The following is a 26,937-nucleotide window of genomic DNA, read 5'->3' as shown; positions in this document are numbered from 1 at the left end:
CCGCCGCTACCGCCACCGCTGCCATCATGTGCGACTGTTTCCACCTGGCCTTCCCCAACTGGCACGCTGCCTCGTCAGGGACGGGTGGGCATCGCTCTATTTGCTCTCTCTGTGTTTTCCTCCTCTCCCTCTCTCTCTCTCTCTCTCTCTCTCTCTGTGACTTTGTCTGTGCTGCTTCACCCCGAGCAATTCCCTGATTCAGCAGAAAGGTTCGGCAGTGCAGTGAGGAGAGATCGCATCTGTGTGTGTCTGTGTGTGTGTGTTTGTGATGAAGAGAGGCGGTGAGCGGGTGTGCGGCGCCTGGTGCTGATGCTGAGTTGTGTTGCTGACCTGCAGTGAGCGCTGGGTGTGTCTGCAGAGCGCAGGGGAGTGTTTGAGGATGTCATCATCGTCTGGGATGTCGAGCGGCGCTGCTCCTCTCCTCGGTTCCTCCCGCTGAGCATCTGAAGCAGAGGCTGAAAGGGAGGAAGAGGAACTGCGGTTCAGCAGAGCAGGAAACAGGATTGTAAAAATAGTGGTAGAGGATAACTCTGTGAGAAAAGCCACTGAAATGTGGGAACAAAACTATTCCCAACGTGATCGTTACAGCTGCAGGGTTTTATATAAAAGCAGGAGAGATTCTACATCTAACCAAACATCGGTTCTACTGTCAAAACCTTAAATCTCTTAAAGTTGAGGATCATGAAAGCTTAAAAACATTTAAACCCCTTTATAAACATGTCACAGTTATAAATGCAGGGTTTAATGGAGTCAGTCTTGTTGTTAACATGCATGTAAATAAACATGATCACACGGTGTGGAACCCGAGAGTCACGTATGTGCGAAACCAATTCCAATCAGGACCAAGCAAATTGCCTGAAATCTGAAAACGATGCGGGAAGAAGCTGGATGTTTTACTGTTCGTCATGACGACGCTTTCCTTCTGTAAATCAAAGGTCTGATTCTGTGATGCTTTCGCAGACGACACTGGTTTTAACACATTTTGTGACGTTTATTTGTGTGTTTGCTACAAGTGTGTGTGTGTTTGTTTCTGTATGTTGGTCCTGTTGTGACCCAGGAAAGATAAAGGATGATGGATGAAAGTTGCAGATAAACACAAATATCTAACACATATTCTGCCATTTATTCGTGTGTTTGCTTCACGGTGAAGTTTGATGGTGCTCGAGTCCATGAAGATAAAATATCATTGATGCTTTTTACGATTTTCTCGGGGTTTAACGGAGCAGGTGTGGTCGGCGGCACGGTGGTGAAAGAAGGTTACCGGTTCGATTCCCCTTTCGGTGTGGAGTTTGCATGTTCTACCTGAATGTGAACATGAATAGTTGTTTGTCTCTGGCGTCCCCAGTTCCCCCCCGCAAACCTCCAAGGAGAAGCGGTACTGGATGGACGTCAGATAATTCAAAGTTTAGGATCAGGTGAAAACGATTCTAGAATCTACAACGTGTGGAGATCACAGTGTTACATGTTATATATCGTAGACATCCTCCAGTGCTGGGCTGATGTTTAGGTAAAAGCACAGGTTGGTGTTTGCCCGTAAAAGACGGCGTGGGCATCTGCTGTGTGGTAAATTATTCAATTAGAGAAAATAAGTGGTTGTTATCTCTGCTGCTCTGAACGAAATCTGCCTGAAGACGTCTGCAGGAGCGTTCGGATCCAAGAGGCTTCAGGCGACGCTCAAGGTCACAGGAAGAGAGCGCGAGCGAGAGAGAGCGAGAGAGGTTAGCTTACTGCGAGGAAGTGAGACAGACAGACAGGTGGGGTGGGGGAGGGGGTGTCCTTCTGCTCGACAGTGGAGCCTCAAAAGCAGACGATCCCGATCCATTACCAACCATCAGCAGCCAGTCGGACAGGCTTTAATCGATATTACGCCACTTCAACAGTTTGTGTGTGCGGCAGCTGTCACTCACTGCAGAACTTGGCCAACTGTACTTTATATTTTATGACAAGCGGTGGTTCTGGGATCTTGATCCAATAACCAATAATCTTTAAGATAAGAGGAGATTGTCCTTTATCCGTCCCACAAAGGACGTCTTGTAAACACTGACTGTATCTAAACATGGACGTAGACTCCGTGTCTAGAAAGTGAAGCCTGAAACCTGTATTATTATTAATGGCCAGCAGAGGGCGACTCCACTGATAGTTGCTATAGAAGTAAATGACTCTACTTCTCACTTTATAAAGAGTGTATGTCTCAATGTCTAGTTTCAAGCTGATGTTCATTTGGTCAATTATGATCATTTAGAGTCAAATAGACCATAAAGCACCGGATGTATTGGGGGGTGGATACCACAGTGTGATTGACAGCTAGTACCGTCCAATGAGTGTAATCAGTCAGGCTCCACCCCCTGCTCCTCCAAATTACTTTTGGCTTCAAAAAACCAAGATGGCCTCAGAAACATCTTCAGACCATCATACAACTGGACTGATGCAGACGAGGAGAACGTCGAGGGTGTAAATAGATTAACTTTACAGCCAGTGGCAGGAATTCAACAATTTCCTCTTAATAGAAAAGACAAAAATCAAACCTAACAGCTGCCAGAGCTTTAAATCCATTAGCTCGACAACGTGACCACATGAGTCACTTGAAGCAGAACAAACAGCAGCGCAGCTCCGCCCGGGTGTGTGTGTGTTTCCGACCTGACATAAAGCTGCAACTCCTCGTCGTGGGAATACAGGCGGATTAACATCCGAGTTCCTGAGCTGTAATGAAACTCAGATTAACAGATTGAAAGCATGCGCCTTCGCAGTCTCATGTCTATGTAATCTGTGCAGAAAATCTAATTGTGCTTCCCTTCTCTTAAATCTTATTATAAGTTCGGATCCAAACACACGACCTTCGGTGAAAGGAGCTTGTGTCCGTCTGTGGAGCAGAATCTAAATCCAAGAGGAGGAATAATGAGCTGTATTACTTTATATTAGTTTAGTGGAGAGGGGGCTTCAGGGAACCTTCCAGGTGCTTTTACACATTAGAAAAACAAACTGGGGCACAAAGTGGTTACGTAAGAGATGAGCTGAGGACAGGTAATTATCCTCAGTCACGAGGAAATCCACACGCTGACATTATGTTTCTAGGATTCCTATTTTTGCTTTTGTAAGATTTTCCATTTGAATCAACTGCTGCTTCTAAACCTGATTTGTAATGAGCAGCTTTTCTGTGTCACACTGTAAAAGTGAGCTGTAGTAAATGAGCCACGGCCGCAGGACTCGGAACCGTGAACCCGAGAATCAGTCGTGATGGTTGTGAACACGCTGCTGTCGTGATTGACAGCGTCACTCACTGTTTACTCTAAGTGTATTACCATTGAACGTGTCACGTGTGTCAAAAAATCATCAAATTCGACCCTGCACTTCCTTTGGCCTTTAACAACAGGATGTAAAAGATATTTGTTCCACAAGCAGACAGAGGAATTGATATAATAATTCTTCTATCTATAAATTAGAAGCAACTATATTTCCTCTTTTAGACCTACATTAGCAGATAAACGCAGGTTTTTTAAATGCGGGCAAACACCCTTAAAAAGGTTCTTTCCCCATTGTCAGGAAATGAGTTTCTATTTTTGTCCCCTGTTGCGTCATGTTGGACGTATCAAACACGCCAGAAACTGAGACGCTCTCGTTTTGCCTGTAAAACTTCTTGCAGGATTAAGAAGATGCATGTTGTTCATGGCTATTTACGCGTCAACGCCCAGAAGGTCAATGTGTCATAACATCACAGGAAGAGAACAGAGGCAGCGTCTAAACCGCAAAAATTAGTGATTCCACCCGAGAGTCACGTCTCATCACGGCCGATCGAAGCCGACAAAAACCTGCGTCTGCTGCAGAGTCGTGAACGAGGATCGTTTCCAGTCACATTACAGACAAAAGCCAGAGGAAAGAGCAAAGGTTTTCTGTCACAACCCTGTGTTAGTATGGAGGAGTTTAGGTATTTACACCAGAGCAGGTTAGAAACCTCAGCACAGACGCCCTGAGGGAAGAGCCACACCCACATCCAGAGCTGCAGTTGCACCCAAATATGAATCATGCACCACAATAGATTTAAGCATCTGCAGCGTGAGCTTGTTTACCTGCAGAGAACTGCCTCCAAAGTCAAATTAAAACAGGAGGCTGCAGCTTTACGACACTAACGATATCTAATCTACGACAAGTCAAACAGGTAAACAGCCCCACAAGTGATTTTATTTTGACAGTTTCAGTCGGCAGTGAGAGTTGTTATCAAGGCCTCTGCAGCGCCCACATGACAAATATTGGAGAAAGGAGGTTGGGTATGAGGGGCGGCTGCAGTCGGGGCAGGAACGCTGGACATCCGCCTGAATAACGTGGTAACTGACACGAGATATGAATCATGGTGCAGCGCCTGGATTCTGAATAAACCTCCTGCAAACACGGACTTCACGATGCTCTGCTGCAGCTGCTGTGTGGAGACGTGGCTCAGGACACATGACTCAGGAGCTTCACTTAATCAATCCACTTACGTCCGGATCAAGTCCCTGAACTTCACTCCACAACTCAAACAGAGTGAATGAACCAGTCGTCTCAAACTGAAGGAGAATATTATTACTGATAATAATAATAAAAGCAATTACAAGAAACCACTTTGGTCGAGTGATCATTTAACATTTAGCCAATCGTGAGTCTCAGCTGTCAATCATGATGTTTCTTATATCATCAAATAACTAATCAAAACCAAACTTATCAGAAACCTGAGCACTTGAATAATCAGTGTGATAAGAACGAGCTAAAACGACATAACCCACTTTTATTCAACGCATACTTAGATCTTTGTTTAGTCCACGTCCCGTCTGCTAACATGGAGGAGGCGGGGTTTAGGACCTATACTGCAAACAGCCACCAGGGGGCGATCAACGGGATTTAGCTTGTCCTTCTCTTTCTGCACAGGAGACCTTGATCTGTTAGAATTTCAACAACCACCAATCACATGTGCTGTGTCGAAGGGGATTGATGTGAAATGTGACGCGTCCACAGTGTCGTCGACAGTCAAACATTTTGATTATTGATTGTGAAAAGATGAAACGATTTCTCAGTCTCTCTGTTTCGTATATTACTTCTCTTTGTCATGTATTTTCTGCCAAGCAGGTTTTGGCAATTTTGAATAATTTCACAGAGAATAATTCCTGGATCTCAAGTGATGGAGCTGGATTGAATTTGAGGCCCAGTTAGGTTCTAAAGAATTGGAAGTTTGCAATCCATGTAATATTCTTTTTAACTGAAAATTAAAGGATTTTGTGATTAAAGCAGTTAAAATTGTCATTGTTTGACATACAACTTGTTTAAAATAGACTTGAAAGTTAAGTAATTTGCATAAAGAATTAAACATTGAGCAGATTTAATGGGATGTGGTCTTGAGAAGTACGTGGTGGAAAGAGTTCCGTCCCTATGAGGACATTTTTAATTCAGTTTGGGAGTGAAGTTCAGACAAGGTGTGACTGCCACCGTCCCGCCTCCTCCCTGCACCAGAGAGTGATCAAATCACTTCAGCCACTCAGTCACACCAGGAAGGTTCGAGAGCAGCTCGGCCGACGAGTGGTTCGCACCTCGAGCTAAACAAACAGCAGCAGCAGGTAGGTGAGCGGGTCGCCTCCGCAGAGTGGGCCCTGGAATTCAGATTCTGAGACGTCTTTGTTCGGCAGGTGTGAAAGAGGATGATGAGGATGATGATGATGATGAGGTGAAGAGTGTGGGCTGCCGCTCAGACTTCATTATTCTGTTTCACAACTCGTCCAGGCTGCGGTGGCGTCACTCAGTCACAGTGTAAATATTCTGTTCTGTTTGATTTGAGACGGATGAATGTGAATCTATGACGACAGGTTGAGTTTTATGTTTGTTCTGCAGCAGCAGTGTGATTTGCATGTTGGATGACGAACCTCCAGGCAGTGACACACCCTGAACCAGAAGTTCTTCTTACTTTAACTAAATCCACAGGCTGGGAGAGCTCTTCACATGACCCACATCACTGTGCTGCAGTGGGTGGGGTGTCACTGGTTGTGCTGAGTAAACAGAAAGGTGCTGAAGTAAAAACCTAACCCTAAAAAAAAAATTAGGAGGAGCAACGATTCTTTAAATACACGGCTCGGTTCAGACTCTGACTTCTGACCCACGGTTTCAAACCTTCACCCGAGGGTCTGCAAACCGACATTCTTCTTCCTGAGCTGATTTAACTTCTATCACAGGGTTTCACTCAGACACGATTGGCTCAAAATAGTCACATGACACTGGTATTTGTGACAAAACAAGTGTAATGTGCAATATTCACAACTTAGCTTAACTTTAGAGTTATTTTTAAATGTTTTAAGGTTTTATTGTACAACATTTTTATCCAGCCTCTGATCTGATCACTAATAATTTTATTTTTTTTGTTTTATTTTATTTTGTTTCACTCTACACTCATCTGGAACATTTTAATCCTGTTTTATAAATTATTATTATTATTGACAGGATGAGGATTCACCTTGAGAAGATTTTAATAACCCCTAAGTATTTTAAGTCTTTATGTTTTCATATAATTTTTTCCTTGTTGGTTCAGGGACTAATTTAATTCCTGACTCCATTACTGATAAAAGTCTCCTCACCCGACTATTAATCATGAAAACAAACATTATACTTAATGTGAATTGCATTTATTGATTTGAATTTATTAATTTGATCAGTTTCAGTAATGCTCCCACGACAGCTGACTCACAAAAGAGACTCAATCATTATATCTGCAATGGAAACATTTTGAATATAAAAGATAAAGATGCTTTTAATTCTGTTATTTATTTTTAGCTCTGAAATTTATCATCTCTAGAATTGTTTTAATCCCAAAGTTTGCTGAAAAGCCAATTAGCAGCAAATGATACAGTCGACCTCTCTCTAATCCGCCTGGATAAAAAGGTTCATTTAAAATGGAATCATATCGAGGAGACGCTCGGTAGAAAACCGGGCAACAACACTAATGTGACTATAACCAGATTCACGTGGAGTCGGACTTTCCCTTTTCGGGCCGAGCGGCTGCAGAGTCTTTTTTCCTGCGGGTCGATTCCGAGGAGCACTTAACATACGGAGGAGGCAGCGCCCCCGGAGGCAGCGCTGCCGGGAAGAACTCTAAATAGTCTCATCATCGTCTCCAGTGACTCTGAGCCTCAAAACCTGGAGTCGGGAGTCGGGAGTCTCAGTTTACTGCTCAGGAAATATACACAACAGACACACAACCGACTGCTCTCAAAGTAATTCACCACAATTTAATAAATATAAACCAACTTATTCTGGTTCGATGCTTTCGATTTGAAGATTGATGAGATTGATTATTTTTATTTGATTATTTATTTGAAGTTACAGCAAGTGGACGTTGTTCAGCTGCTCTGTGAACATTACCTCCTGCATCTTTCCCTTTAGTTGTGTGTGTATGTAATATATAATGTTGATTTTTAACTTATTCTCTCGTTTTGTTATTTGCTAACGTGTCGTCGTCAAGTCAGATGTAAACGTGTGTATTTAGGTTTTGTCTCTGTTCTGTGTTTGTGAACAGCTGGTCGGAGGCTGAGAGCACCAGAGCCCGGGACAGAGGACGATTCGGTGAGTGATGCTGACTGGAAGTGAAATGATTCAGTTTTAATTCTTCATTTGTCGCTGTGAGAAAGTTTCTGTGATGATTCTGTTACTTTAATCATTGATTGACTCAGTCGGCATGTGATGACATAGTTCGAAGCTTAAAGTTAACAGTTGTTAACAGTTTTAGCTGATTTATTATTATTATTATTTATCTGTGCACTGCACCAACATAGCGAGAAGCAGGATATTGTTTTCACTTTTGTGTGTGTGTGTACAAAATAGCTCAAAAACACAAAGGATTTTCACCAATCTTTGAGAAAATATTGTGCAGAGGAGTTTCTCCAGATGATACAATTTTGGAGATATTTGGTCAAAGATCAACAAAAATATGGTTAAAGTTATCTTCAGAAATAATATAGAATTTTATATTGATCAGAAGATTATTTCCCATCAGATGATGTCACATGTGGCCTCATGAAGTCAGAAAATGACATCATTCATAGTATCTCTGCATCCTACAGGACTATAGACCTGATGCTCATATAAAATAATTTATGATCATATGGTCGAAATTTTGTCATCGTGATGTCACTATGAGGACGGACGATTAAAAATCTTGTAATGATACAAGAGACACGATCTACAGCTTATTCAGATCGACCAATGACATCATTATGAAACTACGTTATTACAATATAAAACATTGCTTTGCCTGATTGAGGTGTTCATAGCTCACATGCCTGAAAAACAAAACAAAATTCATCCAAGATTTCCTTTTCATGACTTATTATAATTTGCCTCTCTTATATTTGTCAGTGTGAAGGTGTAATTAGCTTCTTAACATACTAACACACAGTGTGTAAGTGAAACAAAGGTTTAACACACTCAAATGAAACTTCAGTCATTAGGATTCATCCTCTGGCAACTATCAATGTCATAAACAAACTAAATAATATTCACTCAGTCCAGCGTTGCCATCACCAGAAACCACCGGTGTGCCAAACGGTAAAAGAGACAGTCAGTGCTGCACTTGGCACAACGAGGTGTCATCTCATTTTGCTGTGATCCAGTTTTCTCCCAACCCTCGTTGTCGTTTTAATAATGAAGACAATGGTGTTTGTGCAGATGAGAACACGTGAGTGCAGTGATAGCGTGTGTGTTGGGGAACAGAGCAGGTGAGCGTTAGTGTTGACCGACCTCGTGTCCTCGCAGGTGTGTGACGACCCGTCTCAGTTCACAGAGGGAGAGAGACCACGCCCTCAGGGATCGTCCCCCGTCGAGGAGTTTCCTGAAAAATACACGGACAGCGACAAAGAGGTAAAGAGCGCAGACAAACCGCTGTGTCACTCAAACACAACAAACCAGCCTGCAGGAGGACACAAGGCAAGACAGTAAATCAGACACTTGTATAACCTGGATGTGCCGTTAAATAAATACATATAAGGATCAGGGCTTATCGAGCAGAAATCACTTGTGTTCTCACTGCAGTTGTGTTTCGTTTGTAACATGATAATCAAAACATGAACAGTAACTTGAGTGACGGGTGTTGATGTGTGATTAATTGTGATGTGGAGCTTCTCTTGTCTGCCACTCTCCAAAATATACAATTTTTCACAAATGAAGTTATTAAATTGTTTGTTCTCGTGCACTTGCACTTTATTTTAATCTTCGACTGATATGTATTTGGATCTAAATTGAAAATTGCGCTTGTAGCCTTGAATACGAAGAAGGAGGAACATTAAAAAGCACAACATTGTAAGGAAAAAACTGAAGAGTTAAATTGGTGATTAAATAAAAACGGTCGAGTGCACAAGTCTCTGTGTGAAGATCAAATTATCAACAAATTATCAATGTAAACTTATCAGGCTGTTTTATCACCGTGTCCAATCAGCAGTGTTAGATGTGATCTCTGTTTTGTTTACTGTTGCTTAATCCAATAAAAGCCTCCGACTCAGCTCCTCCCTTGTAGGAATGTCTGAACAGTAGATTAGCCTGTTGATGAAATATCCTCTGTTTGCACACGACCTGACTGCATCATTAGTCTTTTTAAAAAAACAACGTGAAGTCAGATTTGAAAGATTTTCTTCTGCTCTCTTCTCAGTGTGAAGCAGAGCATGACCCACGCCACAAAAGTGGAGGTGGAAAGAAAAGTAAAAAGTCTGGGCTTGGGTCCATGTTTGAAAAGCGCTCGACTCCGAAGATGAGTAAACTGAAGGTGAGACATTCCCTCCTCCTCCTCCTCCTCCTCCTGTATCTGTGAATCCCTCCAGGCTGATGTGCTGCAGCAGGGAAGAGCACAGCGAGAGGTATAATGATTATCCTCTCTACTCTGATGTGTTGGCAGGAAGCTCACAGCCCCGAGTCTGAGGTGATCGTGAAAACCGCCACAGACGGATGTGCAGAGGGTCTCGTTTACGGCGGAGGCGGCAAAGAGGGGATCTTCATTAAGGGCGTGGTGCCAGAGTCACCGGCCTCGAAAAGTCTGAAACTGAAAGAAGGTCAACCACAATTTCTAGTCACGATGAAAACTAATAATAAATATATCAGATGGAGAAATGTCGGATTAATGAAACTTGCAATTGGGCTCATTGGAGAATTTGTCGTACTTGCAAGTCTTGTTTTGGATTTTGTTGTAAAATCTCTTTTGTAGATCTGAAATATTTTTCTCTTATTTACGCAGGTGATCAGATTCTGAGCGCCACCGTGTATTTTGACAACGTGCCGTACGAGGACGCCGTTCAGATCCTGGAGCACGCTCAGGCCTACAGGGTCAAGCTCTGCCTGAAACGCAAACCAGACATCACAGAGACCGAAGCAGCCATGGAGTCGGACGTCATCCCTGTAAATGCATTAAAGTCGTCTGCTCAGGCTCTTTGTGTCAGTTAGTTAGATAATTCTGACATCTCACTTTTCTGTCGCCCCAACAGGAGGAAGAGCTTTGCGCTCCAGCGATGAGGGAACAAGGAAAAACCAAAAGGCGTGGGGATGCTCGCATTTCCTGGCCCAAGTTTCCCTCCTTTGGAAAAGGGCGGAAGACCCGTTTCACGAGGTCTCACAGTTCCTCGGAGGCTGATGAGCAGAGGAAGCTGGAGCTCAGTCCCACAACAAGTGACACAGAGTCACCTATAAAGTCCCAGGATACTCTCAAAGGCAAGAAGAGGCACAAAATGAAGCTGTCTCTCCTGACAAAGAGAAGCCGAATAACTTCAGCTGAAGACACAGACGCTCCAACAAACGGACAAACCAGTAGCGAAGTTTACCAGACGGCATCAGAAATGCTCTCACCTGACTGCCTCGACAGCCTCTCAGGAGAAACACCTCAAGTCTACGTAACCGAAGAATTACGACTTGACCAAAAGGATCTGACTGAACCCAAAACTGCTCAACACAAGGTGGACCTCATCTGTATTGACAGCACTTTGAAAACCGCAGATCTAACTGTGGCTCTGGCTGATCAGGGAAGCTCCTCTGGTATCAAGTCCCCAACTGAGAAGAAAAAGAAGAAGGAAAAGTCTGAGTTGAAAGTAAACATTTTGGGGAAGGATAAATCCCACAAGAAGGATGCAAAAGCAAAGGCCTCCCCGAAAAGGCTGAAAACTCTGGGGGCAAGTATTGACATAGCAGATCAACCTGTGCAGGTAAAATCAGATTCCCACACAGACCTGCAGAGAGATCAGCCACCACTGGAGGCCAACTCCCACATAATCAGCAGCGAAGCCTCAAGGGCGAAGCTGGTGACAACACAGATGGAAATGAGTGTTCCAAAGGTTGAACTGGATATTTCTGATGTCACATTTTTTGGAAAATCTCACCAGAAAGGTGAAGAACCAACAAAGAAAGACAAGGAAACGAAACAAAAAAAGGAAACAAAGACATGTCCATCATTCAAACTGCCTAAAATTGGTCTAGGTGACATTGCAACTGAGGAAACTATACAAACAACGAGTGTAAATGCTGAATGCCCGACTAAAATGGAAAAGCATAAAGTTGAGGGTCCAGCAGTGAAAGATGATCCTTATGACCGACTGTCGAAAAGCAGTCATTCCAGGACACAACTTCCCAAACGTGAAGACATTGAGATCCCAGGTATGGAGGACATGTCTGTGAGAACCAAGGTCAAAAAAATTAAAGAGCCTAGAGTGGTTTCAGGAGGACGCTATGAAGACATTCAAACCGAAGATGTACAAATGTCCATTGATGTTGACAGCGTGAAAGAGGCAGTTTCGAAATTGCCCGGATTTAAGCTGCCACAGGTTGACCCATCTGGAATGCCAATTCCTGAGGAAATCACTGTGATAGATGCAAACGCACAGAGAATATCAGTGAAAACACCGACTAAAGTCGCAGATACAAGATCCAAACATGAGGCGCACCTTATTAAGTTTGACCTAACAGCTGCTGATTTAACCTCTGAGGAACTTTTGATTCGGACCCAGGTAGATTACAAAAAACCTGAAAAAGTCTACGACATCAAGACAAAACAAAGTGACTACGAGATGCAAAGTGAAATCCATAAACGAGAGGATATTATAATTCCAGGCAAAGAAAGTGGGAGGAAAGAGTTTGGATTTAAATTACCAAAACAAAACTTCTCTGGGCAAGAAGGTGGTGCAATTTTAGGAGAAAGGACTATATTGCTCCAAGAAGTAACAACATCAAAAACTGAAACAAGGAAAGGCAAGGGGCAGATAGGAGGAGTCATATCTGATGTCCAAGTACCGGAACTCGGTAGCATTGAATATATTGATTCAGTAGGTGGTTCACCAGCCGAACGGGGCGGTGGCATTAGTCTTAGAGGCTTTGGTGTTCATCTTGATGCTACAAAGCCAAGGGCGGACATTTCCTTTGCAGACATCAGAGGTGAAGACAGAGAAGTTGGACCAGAGACGCTGGACAAGAATATAAACATTGATGGAGCAGAGATAAAAGTACTTCAGAGAAGAGAGGAGTTCAAGTATAAAATACCAAATGTTGGTGTTAGTCTCCGAAGTGTAGATGTTGCTATACAGGAGCAAAAGGTGGAAGTTGGAAAACCTGAGGTGGAAATCAAACCTCTTCAGACTGAGGTGGAACTTGATGGTGAAGGAAGCAAATTCAAGATGCCAAAGTTTGGAATTAAGGTGCCAAAAATAAAAGGCCCTGAATTTGATCTTAGCTCCTCCAAGAAAGACATTGAAGTCAAACTCCCAGAAGCTCCTGAGGTCAATCTCCCTCTTCAAAGAGTAGATGTTTCTATTCCAGAACAAATGGTGGAAGTTAGAAAACCTGAGTTGGAAATCCAACCTCTGCAGACTGAGGTTGAACTCGATGGACAAGGAAGCAAGTTCAAGATGCCAAAGTTTGGAATCAAACTGCCCCAAATAAAAGGCCCTGAATTTGATCTTAGCTCATCCAAGAAAGACATTGAAGTCAAACTCCCAGAAGCTCCTGAAGTCAATATTACTCTTGGAACTGTAGATGTTTCTATTCCAGAACAAAAGGTGGAAGTCAGAAAACCTGAGGTGGAATTTAAACCTCTGCAGACTGATGCTGAATATGATGGACAAGCAAGCAAGTTCAAAATGCCAAAGTTTGGAATCAAAATGCCAAAAATAAAAGGACCTGAATTTGACTTAAGCCTTTCAAAGAAAGAAGCAGATGTCACACTACCAGAATTTAAAGCTGAGGGGAAACTTCCAGATGCTCCTGAGATTGATGAGCCTGAATTGCAAGTCAAACCCCTGAAGATCGACGGTGAACCTGACAGACAAGGAAGCAAGTTTAAAATGCCAGAGCTAGGAATCACAATGCCACAAGTAAAAGGACCTGAGATTCATTTTGGGCTATCAAAGAAAGATGAAGATGTCACACTTCCAGAGGCCAAAGCTGAAGTAAAAGTCCCTGAAGTGAAAGCTAAAACTCCTGAGATAAAAGTGGCACCAAAACGTACAGAAGGTTCCCCATTAAAATTCAAGATGCCATCATTCAAACTACCAAAATTTGGAATTGTTACTCCAAACATCTCGGCAGAAGCACATGATATCGATAAAGATGTTAAAATCGATGGAGCTGACCTGAAAATCCCAGAAGAGGGGTCTGCTATTAACATTGAAGGTCCTTCAGTAGATCTGAAAACAACAGGAACTGAACAGGATGGACAAGGAAGCAAATTAAAAATGCCACATCTTCCAAAAGTAAAAGGTCCTGAATTCGATTTAAGCTTTTCAAAGAAAGACGCAGATAAAGCTGATGTTGCTCTTGGAAGCATTGATGTTTCTGTTCCAGAGCAAAAGGTGGAAGTTGAAAAACCTGAGCTGGAAATCAAACCTCTTCAGACTGAGGTTGAACTTGACGGACATGGAAGTAAATTCAAGATGCCAAAGTTTGGAATCAAAATGCCAAAAATAAAAGGCCCTGAATTTGATCTTAGCTCGTCCAAGAAAGACATTGATGGTCCAACTCCCAGAAGCTCCTGCAGTCGATGTCACTCTTGGAAGTGTAGATGTTTCTCTTCCAGAGCAAAAGGTGGAAGTTGGAAAACCTGAAGTGCAAATCAAACCTCTTCAGACTGATGTTGAATATGAAGGACAAGGAGGCAAGTTCAAAATGCCAAAGTTTGGGATCTCAATGCCAAAAGTAAAAGGACCAGACATTGATTTCAGCTTATCAAAGAAAGATGTAGATGTCAGACTACCAGAAGCCAAAGCAGAGGTCAGTCTCCCTGATGTTGAACTAAAGGAACCTTCTGCAAAAGTGGAGGTGAAAGCTCCTGAAATTAAAGTTGCAGCTAAAGATACAAGTGGATCTCCTTCAAGGTTCAAAATGCCAACTTTTAGTTTCTCTAAACCTAAAGTCAAAGTGCCTGATATAGATTTAAACTTATCAAAGAAAGACACAGACATCACATCAACAGTCAAACTCCCAGAAACCCCGAAAGTTGATGTTAGTCTTGGAAAAGCAGAAGTGTTGATACCGGAAGTGAAAGTGGAAGTTAAAAGCCTGAAGTGCAAATCAAGCCTTTGCACGCTGATGTTGAATATGAAGGACATGGAGGCAAGTTCAAAATGCCAAAGTTTGGAATCTCAATGCCAAAAGTAAAAGGGCCTGACATTGACTTAAGCTTCTCAAAGAAAGATGTAGAAGTCAAATCACCAGAGGCTACGGCTGAGTTTAAACTCCCAGAAGCTCCAGAAATTGATGTTAAGCTTGGAAAAGCAGAAGTTTCAATTCCAGATGTAAAGATGGAGGTTGAAAACCTGAACTGGAAATTAAACCATTAGACACTCAAGTTGAACTTGACGGACATGGAAGTAAATTCAAGATGCCAAAGTTTGGAATCAAAATGCCAAAAATAAAAGGCCCTGAATTTGATCTTAGCTGGTCCAAGAAAGACATTGATGTCACACTACCAGAAGCTAAAGCTGGAGTCCAACTCCCAGAAGCTCCTGCAGTCGATGTCACTCTGGAAGTGTAGATGTTTCTCTTCCAGAGCAAAAGGTGGAAGTTGGAAAACCTGAGCTGCAAATCAAACCTCTTCAGACTGAGTTGAACTTATGAAGGACAAGGAGGCAAGTTCAAAATGCCAAAGTTTGGGATCTCAATGCCAAAGTAAAAGGACCAGAAAGAATTTGATTTCAGCTTATCAAAGAAAGATGCAGATGTCAGACTACCAGAAGCCAAAGCAGAGGTCAGTCTCCCTGATGTTGAACTAAAGGAACCTTCTGCAAAAGTAGACATTAAAGCTCCTGAAATTAAAGTTGCAGCTAAGGATACAAGTGGATCTCCTTCAAGGTTCAAAATGCCAACTTTTAGTTTCTCTAAACCTAAAGTCAAAGTGCCTGATATAGATTTAAACTTATCACAGAAAGACACAGATATCACATCAACAGTCAAACTCCCAGAAGCCCGAAATTGATGTTAGTCTTGGAAAAGCAGAAGTGTTGGCAGACCAAAGTGAAGTTAAAAGCCTGAAGTGCAAATCAAACCTTTGCACGCTGATGTTGAATATGAAGGACATGGAGGCAAGTTCAAATGCCAAAGTTTGGAATCTCAATGCCAAAAGTAAAAGGGCCTGACATTGACTTAAGCTTCTCAAAGAAAGATGTAGAAGTCAAATCACCAGAGGCTACGGCTGAGTTTAAACTCCCAGAAGCTCCAGAAATTGATGTTAAGCTTGGAAAAGCAGAAGTTTCAATTCCAGATGTAAAGATGGAGGTTGAAAACCTGAACTGAAATTAAACCATTAGACACTCAAGTTGAACTTGACGGACATGGAAGTAAATTCAAGATGCCAAAGTTTGGAATCAAAATGCCAAAAATAAAAGGCCCTGAATTTGATCTTAGCTCGTCCAAGAAAGACATTGATGTCACACTACCAGAAGCTAAAGCTGGAGTCCAACTCCCAGAAGCTCCTGCAGTCGATGTCACTCTTGGAAGTGTAGATGTTTCTCTTCCAGAGCAAAAGGTGGAAGTTGGAAAACCTGAAGTGCAAATGAAACCTTTGCACGCTGATGTTGAATATGAAGGACAAGGAGGCAAGTTCAAAATGCCAAAGTTTGGAATCTCAATGCCAGAAGTAAAAGGGCCTGACTTTGATTTCAGCTTATCAAAGAAAGATGCAGATGTCAGACTACCAGAAGCCAAAGCAGAGGTCAGTCTCCCTGATGTTGAACTAAAGGAACCTTCTGCAAAAGTAGACATTAAAGCTCCTGAAATTAAAGTTGCAGCTAAAGATACAAGTGGATCACCCTCAAGGTTCAAAATGCCAACTTTTAGTTTCTCTAAACCTAAAGTCAAAGTGCCTGATATAGATTTAAACTTATCAAAGAAAGACACAGATATCACATCAACAGTCAAACTCCCAGAAGCCCCGAAAGTTGATGTTAGTCTTGGAAAAGCAGAAGTGTTGATACCAGAAGCCAAAGTGGAAGTTAAAAAGCCTGAAGTGCAAATCAAACCTTTGCACGCTGATGTTGAATATGAAGGACATGGAGGCAAGTTCAAAATGCCAAAGTTTGGAATCTCAATGCCAAAAGTAAAAGGGCCTGACATTGACTTAAGCTTCTCAAAGAAAGATGTAGAAGTCAAATCACCAGAGGCTACGGCTGAGTTTAAACTCCCAGAAGCTCCAGAAATTGATGTTAAGCTTGGAAAAGCAGAAGTTTCAATTCCAGATGTAAAGATGGAGGTTGAAAAACCTGAACTGGAGATGAAACCCTTAGACACTCAAGTTGAACTTGACGGACATGGAAGTAAATTCAAGATGCCAAAGTTTGGAATCAAAATGCCAAAAATAAAAGGCCCTGAATTTGATCTTAGCTGGTCCAAGAAAGACATTGATGTCACACTACCAGAAGCTAAAGCTGGAGTCAAACTCCCAGAAGCTCCTGCAGTCGATGTCACTCTTGGAAGTGTAGATGTTTCTCTTCCAGAGCAAAAGGTGGAAGTTGGAAAACCTGAGCTGCAAATCAAACCTCTTCAGACTGATGTTGAATATGAAGGACATGGAGGCAAGATCAAAATGCCAAAGTTTGGGATCTCAATGCCAGAAGTAAAAGGACCAGAATTTGATTTCAGCTTATCAAAGAAAGATGCAGATGTCAGACTACCAGAAGCCAAAGCAGAGGTCAGCCTCCCTGATGTTGAACTAAAGGAACCTTCTGCAAAGTAGGACATTAAAGCTCCTGAAATTAAAGTTGCAGCTAAAGATACAAGTGGATCACCTTCAAGGTTCAAAATGCCAACTTTTAGTTTCTCTAAACCTAAAGTCAAAGTGCCTGATATAGATTTAAACTTATCACAGAAAGACACAGACATCACATCAACAGTCAAACTCCCAGAAGCCCCGAAAGTTGATGTTAGTCTTGGAAAAGCAGAAGTGTTGATACCAGAAGTGAAAGTGGAAGTTAAAAAGCCTGAAGTGCAAATCAAACCTTTGCACGCTGATGTTGAATATGAAGGACAAGGAGGCAAGTTCAAAATGCCAAAGTTTGGGATTTCAATGCCAAAAGTAAAAGGACCTGACATTGACTTAAGCTTCTCAAAGAAAGATGTAGAAGTCAAATCACCAGAGGCTACGGCTGAGTTTAAACTCCCAGAAGCTCCAGAAATTGATGTTAAGCTTGGAAAAGCAGAAGTTTCAATTCCAGATGTAAAGATGGAGGTTGAAAAACCTGAACTGGAGATGAAACCCTTAGACACTCAAGTTGAACTTGACGGACATGGAAGTAAATTCAAGATGCCAAAGTTTGGAATCAAAATGCCAAAAATAAAAGGCCCTGAATTTGATCTTAGCTGGTCCAAGAAAGACACAGACATCACATCAACAGTCAAACTCCCAGAAGCTCCTGCAGTCGATGTCACTTTTGGAAAAGCAGATGTTTTCTTCCAGAAGCAAAAGGTGGAAGTTGGAAAACCTGAGCTGGAAATCAAACCTTTGCATGCTGATGTTGAATATGAAGGACAAGGAGGCAAGTTCAAAATGCCAAAGTTTGGGATCTCAATGCCAGAAGTAAAAGGACCAGAATTTGATTTCAGCTTATCAAAGAAAGATGCAGATGTCAGACTACCAGAAGCCAAAGCAGAGGTCAGTCTCCCTGATGTTGAACTAAAGGAACCTTCTGCAAAAGTGGACATAAAAGCTCCCGAAATTAAAGTTGCAGCTAAAGATACAAGTGGATCACCCTCAAGGTTCAAAATGCCAACTTTTAGTTTCTCTAAACCTAAAGTCAAAGTGCCTGATATAGATTTAAACTTATCAAAGAAAGACACAGACATCACATCAACAGTCAAACTCCCAGAAGCCCCGAAAGTTGATGTTAGTCTTGGAAAAGCAGAAGTGTTGATACCAGAAGTGAAAGTGGAAGTTAAAAAGCCTGAAGTGCAAATCAAACCTTTGCACGCTGATGTTGAATATGAAGGACATGGAGGCAAGTTCAAAATGCCAAAGTTTGGAATCTCAATGCCAAAAGTAAAAGGGCCTGACATTGATTTAAGCTTCTCAAAGAAAGATGTAGATGTCAAATCACCAGAGGCTACGGCTGAGTTTAAACTCCCAGAAGCTCCAGAAATTGATGTTAAGCTTGGAAAAGCAGAAGTTTCAATTCCAGATGTAAAGATGGAGGTTGAAAAACCTGAACTGGAAATTAAACCCTTAGACACTCAAGTTGAACTTGACGGACATGGAAGTAAATTCAAGATGCCAAAGTTTGGAATCAAAATGCCAAAAATAAAAGGCCCTGAATTTGATCTTAGCTGGTCCAAGAAAGACATTGATGTCACACTACCAGAAGCTAAAGCTGGAGTCAAACTCCCAGAAGCTCCTGCAGTCGATGTCACTCTTGGAAGTGTAGATGTTTCTCTTCCAGAGCAAAAGGTGGAAGTTGGAAAACCTGAAGTGCAAATGAAACCTCTTCAGACTGATGTTGAATATGAAGGACAAGGAGGCAAGTTCAAAATGCCAAAGTTTGGAATCTCAATGCCAGAAGTAAAAGGGCCTGACTTTGATTTCAGCTTATCAAAGAAAGATGCAGATGTCAGACTACCAGAAGCCAAAGCAGAGGTCAGTCTCCCTGATGTTGAACTAAAGGAACCTTCTGCAAAAGTAGACATTAAAGCTCCTGAAATTAAAGTTGCAGCTAAAGGATACAAGTGGATCACCTTCAAGGTTCAAAATGCCAACTTTTAGTTTCTCTAAACCTAAAGTCAAAGTGCCTGATATAGATTTAAATATCAAAGAAAGACACAGATATCACAACAACAGTCAAACTCCCAGAAGTCCCGAAAGTTGATGTTAGTCTTGGAAAAGCAGAAGTGTTGATACCAGAAGTGAAAGTGGAAGTTAAAAAGCCTGAAGTGCAAATCAAACCTTTGCACGCTGATGTTGAATATGAAGGACATGGAGGCAAGTTCAAAATGCCAAAGTTTGGAATCTCAATGCCAAAAGTAAAAGGGCCTGACATTGATTTAAGCTTCTCAAAGAAAGATGTAGAAGTCAAATCACCAGAGGCTACGGCTGAGTTTAAACTCCCAGAAGCTCCAGAAATTGATGTTAAGCTTGGAAAAGCAGAAGTTTCAATTCCAGATGTAAAGATGGAGGTTGAAAAACCTGAACTGGAAATTAAACCCTTAGACACTCAAGTTGAACTTGACGGACATGGAAGTAAATTCAAGATGCCAAAGTTTGGAATCAAAATGCCAAAAATAAAAGGCCCTGAATTTGATCTTAGCTCGTCCAAGAAAGACATTGATGTCACACTACCAGAAGCTAAAGCTGGAGTCCAACTCCCAGAAGCTCCTGCAGTCGATGTCACTCTTGGAAGTGTAGATGTTTCTCTTCCAGAGCAAAAGGTGGAAGTTGGAAAACCTGAGCTGGAAATCAAACCTCTTCAGACTGAGGTTGAACTTGACGGACATGGAAGCAAGATCAAAATGCCAAAGTTTGGGATCTCAATGCCAGAAGTAAAAGGACCAGAATTTGATTTCAGCTTATCAAAGAAAGATGTAGATGTCAGACTACCAGAAGCCAAAGCAGAGGTCAGCCTCCCTGATGTTGAACTAAAGGAACCTTCTGCAAAAGTGGACATGAATGCTCCTGAAATTAAAGTTGCAGCTAAGGATACAAGTGGATCACCCTCAAGGTTCAAAATGCCAACTTTTAGTTTCTCTAAACCTAAAGTCAAAGTGCCTGATATAGATTTAAACGTATCACAGAAAGACACAGACATCACATCAACAGTCAAACTCCCAGAAGCCCCGAAAGTTGATGTTAGTCTTGGAAAAGCAGAAGTGTTGATACCAGAAGTGAAAGTGGAAGTTAAAAAGCCTGAAGTGCAAATCAAACCTTTGCACGCTGATGTTGAATATGAAGGACATGGAGGCAAGTTCAAAATGCCAAAGTTTGGAATCTCAATGCCAAAAGTAAAAGGGCCTGACATTGACTTAAGCTTCTCAAAGAAAGATGTAAACTCACCAGAGGCTACAGCTGAGTTTAAACTCCCAGAAGCCCCAGAAATTGATGTTAAGCTTGGAAAAGCAGAAGTTTCAGTTCCAGATGTAAAGATGGAGGTTGAAAAACCTGAACTGGAGATGAAACCCTTAGACACTCAAGTTGAACTTGACGGACATGGAAGTAAATTCAAAATGCCAAAGTTTGGGATCTCAATGCCAAAAGTAAAAGGACCAGAAATTGATTTCAGCTTATCAAAGAAAGATGTAGATGTCAGACTACCAGAAGCCAAAGCAGAGGTCAGTCTCCCTGATGTTGAACTAAAGGAACCTTCTACAGAAGTGGAGGTGAAAGGTCCTGAGATTGAAGCTCAGGTAGGCAGCATGAAAGGATCACCATCAAAGTTTAAACTCCCAACATTTAAATTCCCCAAATTTGGAGGTCCTACTCCAAATGTCAGCGCTGAAGTACCTGATACAGAACACGAAATCACGATTGATGGAGCTGGGATATCTGTGCCAGACACAGATGTTGATGTGGAAGTTAAAGGAAAGGTCTCCCTGCCAGAGGTGGAAGTCAAGGAGCCATCGGGTGGTGTTGTGATAGAACAGCCAGGGGTTGAGGTAGATGCAAAAATGAAAAAGCCAAAGTTCTCACTGCCCAGATTTTCCTTTTCAAAACCAAGTGTTAAGGCCCCAGAAGTTGATGTCAGTGTTCAGAATGTGAACGTTGAACTTCCAGAAGGAAAGGTGGAAGTGAAAGGAGGTGAAGTGGATATGAAACCACCAGAAGTTGAAGCAGAGATTGACAGACAAGGAAGCAAGTTTAAATTACCAAAGTTTGGCATCTCAATGCCAAAGGTGACAGGGCCTGAAATTGATTTAAGTTTATCAAATAAAGATGTAGATATAAAAATACCAGAGGCCAAAGCTGAAGTCAAACTCCCTGACGTTGATCTGAAGGAACCGTCGGCTGAGGTGGAAATCAAACCTCCTGAGATCAAAGTTGTGACAAAGGACACAGATGGATCCCCATCTAAATTTAAAATGCCAACATTCAAATTACCCAAATTTGGAATTGGCGCTCCAAGCTCCACCATAGAAGTGCCCGATATGGACAAAGATGTAAAGATCAATGGAGGTGACATTGAAATTCCTAAACAGGTCGTTGCAGTGGACATTGCAGCACCAAGCATTGATACTGAAGGTCCATCGATAGATTTGAAAACTACAGCAACTGAACGTGAAGGAAAAGGAAGTAAGTTTAAACTGCCAAGTCTCAGTTTTTCTGTGCCTCAAGTCAAAAGCCCTGACGTGGATTTAAGCTCATCAAAGACCGGTGTAGATGTGACTTTACCAGGAGCTAAAGCTGATGTTCAGCTCCCTGATGCTGAAGTAAAGGAACCATCGGCCAAAGTGGAAATTCAAGCTCCTGGAATTGAAGTTCACGCAAGTAATGTCGAAGGATCACCATCAAAGTTTAAAATGCCAACATTCAAATTACCGAAATTTGGAGCTTCTACAACACCGGTCAGCGTGGAGGTACCTGATGTGGACATGAAAGTGGATGGGGAGGATTTGAAATTACCAGAAGCAAAAGCTGAAGTCAAACTTCCTGATGTTGAAATCAAAGAGCCGGTTCAGGGTTCGATATCAATTGATATGGCAGAGGGTGATGCAAAGGTGAAAAAGACAAGCTGGACATTACCAAAATTTTCATTTCCAAAGTCAAACATTAAGAGCCCCGAGGCTGAGGTCAACCTTGTTACCCCAAAGGTTGATGTTTCACTACCAGAGGTCAAAGCAGAGGTTCATCTTCCAGATATAGACAAAGAATCATCAGGCATTTCAGTAGAAGGGGCAGCTAACATAGACCTTGATGCCAAATTGAAAAAGCCAAAGTTTTCAATGCCCAAATTTTCATTTTCAAAGCAAAGTTCAAAAGATCATGAAGTTGATGTCAGTCTTCCAGAAGTTGATGTTTCTCTTCCAGAAGGAAATGTTGAAGTTACAACATCTGAGGTGGATCTGAAGCCACCAGAAGGTGATGTCAAACTAGACGGGCAGGAAAGCAAGTTCAAAATGCCAAAGTTTGGAATCACAATGCCAAAAATTAAAGGTCCTGAATTCGATTTGAGCTTATCAAAGAAAGATCGAGATGTCACACTCCCAGAAGCCGAGGTGGAGGTTCAGCTACCAGATGTTAAAACAAAGCAACCCTCTGGCAAAGTGGAAATCAAGGCTGCCGAGATTAAAGCTCAAGCAGGTAATGTCGAGGGATCACCATCAAAACTGAAAATGCCGACAGTCACATTACCAGAAGGTAAAATTGAAGTCACACTGCCCAGTGCTGAGGTCATAGAACCTGAAGGGGCCATTTCACTGCCAGATGCACCTTCAGTTGAGACTGAAGCCAAGTCGAAACGACCAAACTGGACATTTCCAAAATTTTCATTTTCAAGAACGAGTGGTAAAGCCCCCGAAGTTGATGTCAACCTTGAATCACCAAAAGCTGATGTTGCATCACCGGAAGTTGATTTCAATGCATCACAGAAGGACGTAGAGGTCTCACTGCCAAACATTAAAGCAGAAGTCAAACTCCCTGGAGTGGAAGTCAAGGAATCTTCTGCTAATGTGGAGACTGATGCAAAGTCGAAGGATGCTGGAGGATCGCCATTAAAGTTTAAAATGCCAACAATGAAAATGCCGAAATTTGGAGGTGGTACCTATGATGTCACGGTAGAAGCACCTGACGCAGACAAAGCTGAAAAAGATGGAGCTAAACTTCAGGAGGATGTTACTGTCGAGATTAAAGCTCCAAGTGTTGATATAAAAACTGACTCTGAAACACCAAAGACTGAGACTGACACTGTGGGTCATGGATCTCCGAGTAGATTCAAACTACCATCCTTTAAAATGCCGAAGCTGAGTTTCTCAAAACCCAAACCTGAAGAAGAACACGGTGACACCGACGGCCAAGAAGTTCAGCCAGAAACAGAAGAACAGACTAAATCCCCAAAGGCGACTTTGACAGCGATTGGTGAAATCTTCAAGAATTTTGATGTTGAATTTGATGTTTCACCAACAGACAAAGTGGAAGGCCATCTTGAAGCCTCAAAGGAAGTTCATGAGACCAGTGAACCCAGTGCAAAGCAGTTGGATGCAAAGGAAAAGGAAACAAACGCCAAGGAAGACACTCCCAAAAGTCCCGAGAGGACAGGGTGGTTTAAATTCCCCAAGTTTGGTCTGTCCTCCCCATCGGAAGCTGCCAAGACGCCTGAAAAAGACGAGCACAAGGATGGAACGACCTCAGAAACAGGGGACGAGGAAATAAGCCCCACCTGCTCTGTCCAGTCGTCAGACGCTTTTGCTGACATCAGCTCTACGATGACCAGCGAGCACGTCGGCCCGTCCATATCTTCTCCAACCAAGGTTACTGTCAAATACTCCGATCCCGACGCTGCTCTGAGCCTCGAAGAGATTCACGGCAACGTCATCACTTCGACCACGAGGACCGAAGTGATTTCCGTTGAGCCACACTTGCCCGAGAAAATCACCATCCTGTCATCGGGAGTTTCATCGTCATCAGAAGACACGCTCAGACTGGAATCTGGAAAAATACACGTCATCACGTCCAATATTCAGGCGACCCCAGACTCCCAGCATGCCAAGCTCCTAACTGCTGCTCAGGTCCAATCAGCTGCAGGCCCTGCCCTCCAGTCACAGGGCGAGGAAGCTGCTTCGTGGACGGTCGAGGATTCACAAGGCGGCAAGAGGACGGTCTACCAGCGGCACATTGTTCGAGAATCATCGAGTGAAAGAAGCGCGAGCAAGGAAACAATCGTCATAACCAAACAAATTACACGTGTATTCGACTCGTCTGAGCCAATCTCAGGTGACACGGCCACATCCATCCAGCGGCTGAGAGACTCTATGCACTCGGAGAAAATGAGGTTCTTCGACGGAGCCGAGAAGTGAAATAACTTGTAAATTATGTGTAAAGATGGTCGGTGGGTAAGAAGTTTCACTGGTCATGTTCACGTGGGAGGAAAACGTGGGGAAAAGGTAGTTTTAAAGTGTAACTGTCCGTCCTCTGGCTGCATGTTTCTGACTCTGAAGTGATTCATTCACGTCTCCATGACAATGTGATCACGTTGTTAATAAGCAACTTAATGAGTAACTGAAGAACCTCGTTGCAAATGAGGTCACGGCTTCACCGATATGTTTGCTTTGTGGTATATGACTAAACTCCGCTCTGTCTTTGGCTCATCAGATCCTAATCTCTGTGGTTTCATAGTTTTTAACGTACATTTCTGATCGGAGTTACTTGTGCTCTTATTTATCCGATGTTAAACAAATCTGTGCGTTTCATTTAAAAATCAATCAATGTTACCGACATTCCACCGTATTTTTACGATAATTTCACTGTAAAGTTAGTCGACAGTAGAAAACACCTAAAAATACACCAGTGCAGAAAATGTAAAAAAAAAAGGAATGTGTACATGTATCACCAAGATATTCTTAAATAGCTAAAATGTAAAGAAACAATAGCAATGCAAAGCTGAAACACGAATGTTTGTACTGCAGCGGCAAATATATTTTTTACTAATACTTTGCTACTTAGAACCTAATTTGCTACGATAAAATGATTATATTGTGTTTTCTTTTATTATCACTGTATAAAGTGGGAATATTGAACTGGCTTTGTAAATAGCTTTCAACGACCTCTGGAGTTTTATTTGTTTACTGCTCCTGTTTGTATTCGAAAAAGGCTTTAACCTGATGTGTTAGCAGAGTTATACACAATAAATAAATAAAGATTATAATATCAACAATGTGTTGACGGACAGGTTTGTATTTTCTTAAATCCTTTTTGCTTGTGAGTCTTTTTTTCTGTTTAGTTAATTTTATTTATGGATCCATTGATTTGTGGATGTAAAGTTTGTTTTTAAACATTTTTGTGTCATCAAAAGAATGCCTGATTTAAGAATATGAAATGACTAAAAGTATATATTCAACATAAGGTTATCATCTGATGTACAACACTGACACAGGGAGCAGTCATACACATGTATTTGCACTAGAGGGAGACAGAGTTCACAAGTGAACCATCTCTGTGTTCTGAGGATAAAACAAATACAAAATGTGAATTATTATTTGGCTTAATGTACAAGTCTCTATTTACATATAGTAAATGAATACATTTATAATACTGGACATAGGTACAGGTGATCAATTGTACTTTGACTATTTCCCTTTTATGCCACTTTATAACAGAAATGCCAACTATGAAACAGAATTCAAAAATACTTTTACAATAATTAAACATTGTGGGGGAATTACTTATAATAACTGTTCCTTAATTATTCTATTTATCATCTATCAGAAGGTATCTTCTCCTAGTAGTTTGTGTGGTTGAGCTCTGATGTTAATGATGTCTTTGATGTCTCTGATGTCTTTATGTTGTGTTGTTTGTGAGGACTCATTTTTCCACAGCACTTTTATTTGGACACGTTGTAACTTCTCGGTTCTTTTGCACTTTACGTGAAGTAGAATCTAGAACGAAGGACTTTCACCTGTTGCACGTTTCAACTGCTCCGCTCGTGTTTTAGCATTTTTACATTTCACAGCAGTGAAGTCAGATCCTGTGTTCGACTCGTCACGAACTTTACATTAACGTCACAACGTGAAATTTAACAGTTTACGACAACAACAAGTTCCAGTTTTACTATAAATAAATAAGTATAAATCTTCAGGGGACGTTACCTGACAAATTCGGCGTCTGACGTCACACAAATTTAAAACCATCAACAGCTGCTCAGCTGACTTCTGATTGGGTGCTGCTTTCAGGGACACCTCGTAAATTCTACTTTCGACACGACTCAGGAGATGAAGCTTTTTAATCGGGTAATTAAACTGACAGTGACACTTGCACGAGTTTCCTGACACCCAGACTGAGAATGGGAATATTTCTTTGTCCCTCGCCAGGTATGAATTCAGAGTTTATCAAACAGGAAGCCAGTTTATTGCAGGTAACCTCAACGACCCTCCAAGTTAAAGACCTGGGACTCGCAGCCAGTTAGAACTGAAGGAGCTTCTTGGACGAGAAGTCAAACATCTTCAAGAAACTCAACCAAGTCCAGTCGACCTGTTTTTAGCACTTGGATGTAGAGAAAACTGCGTTGGGTGAAAAGACCATTTAACGTGTAAGAAAACAAATGAGAAAGAAATGAATTACATAAAGCTTAGAAATTAGAATCTCCAATACATTTCCCCACGTTTAGCATGATGTGCCCACAAAGATAACATGTTGAAACACAGTCAAAGAAAGAAATTCAAGGGTTGTGGTTAATATATGAATTAATCTGCAGGCTTTATAACTTAATACTAGGGTTTGAATTGGCTGAGGAACGTGACCTCCCCTGGATAGCACACACAATCCCACAGTTTCCCACAGTCTTTGAA

At 41.9% G+C, this 26,937-nt stretch overlaps 1 protein-coding gene across 1 annotated transcript; it reads left to right on the top strand.

The window, feature by feature from the left end:
- Positions 1-25,301, top strand: LOC118116646 (neuroblast differentiation-associated protein AHNAK-like). Its single transcript, XM_047341768.1, is given in 19 exon segments — positions 1-84; positions 2,847-2,852; positions 7,526-7,572; positions 8,761-8,865; positions 9,650-9,763; positions 9,893-10,046; positions 10,229-10,389; positions 10,476-13,978; positions 13,980-14,518; positions 14,521-14,768; positions 14,810-14,987; positions 14,990-15,081; positions 15,083-15,429; positions 15,431-15,486; positions 15,489-15,554; positions 15,557-15,735; positions 15,776-19,159; positions 19,161-19,264; positions 19,266-25,301. Coding segments are annotated over 19 exon segments (14,526 nt in total). The 5' UTR covers positions 1-26; the 3' UTR covers positions 24,451-25,301.
- Positions 25,302-26,937: the final 1,636 nt, after the last annotated feature.

Source organism: Hippoglossus stenolepis, chromosome 10 (assembly GCF_022539355.2).
Source record: "Hippoglossus stenolepis isolate QCI-W04-F060 chromosome 10, HSTE1.2, whole genome shotgun sequence".
NCBI lineage: Eukaryota > Metazoa > Chordata > Actinopteri > Pleuronectiformes > Pleuronectidae > Hippoglossus > Hippoglossus stenolepis.
This window is presented reverse-complemented; position numbering and strand designations above follow the sequence as displayed.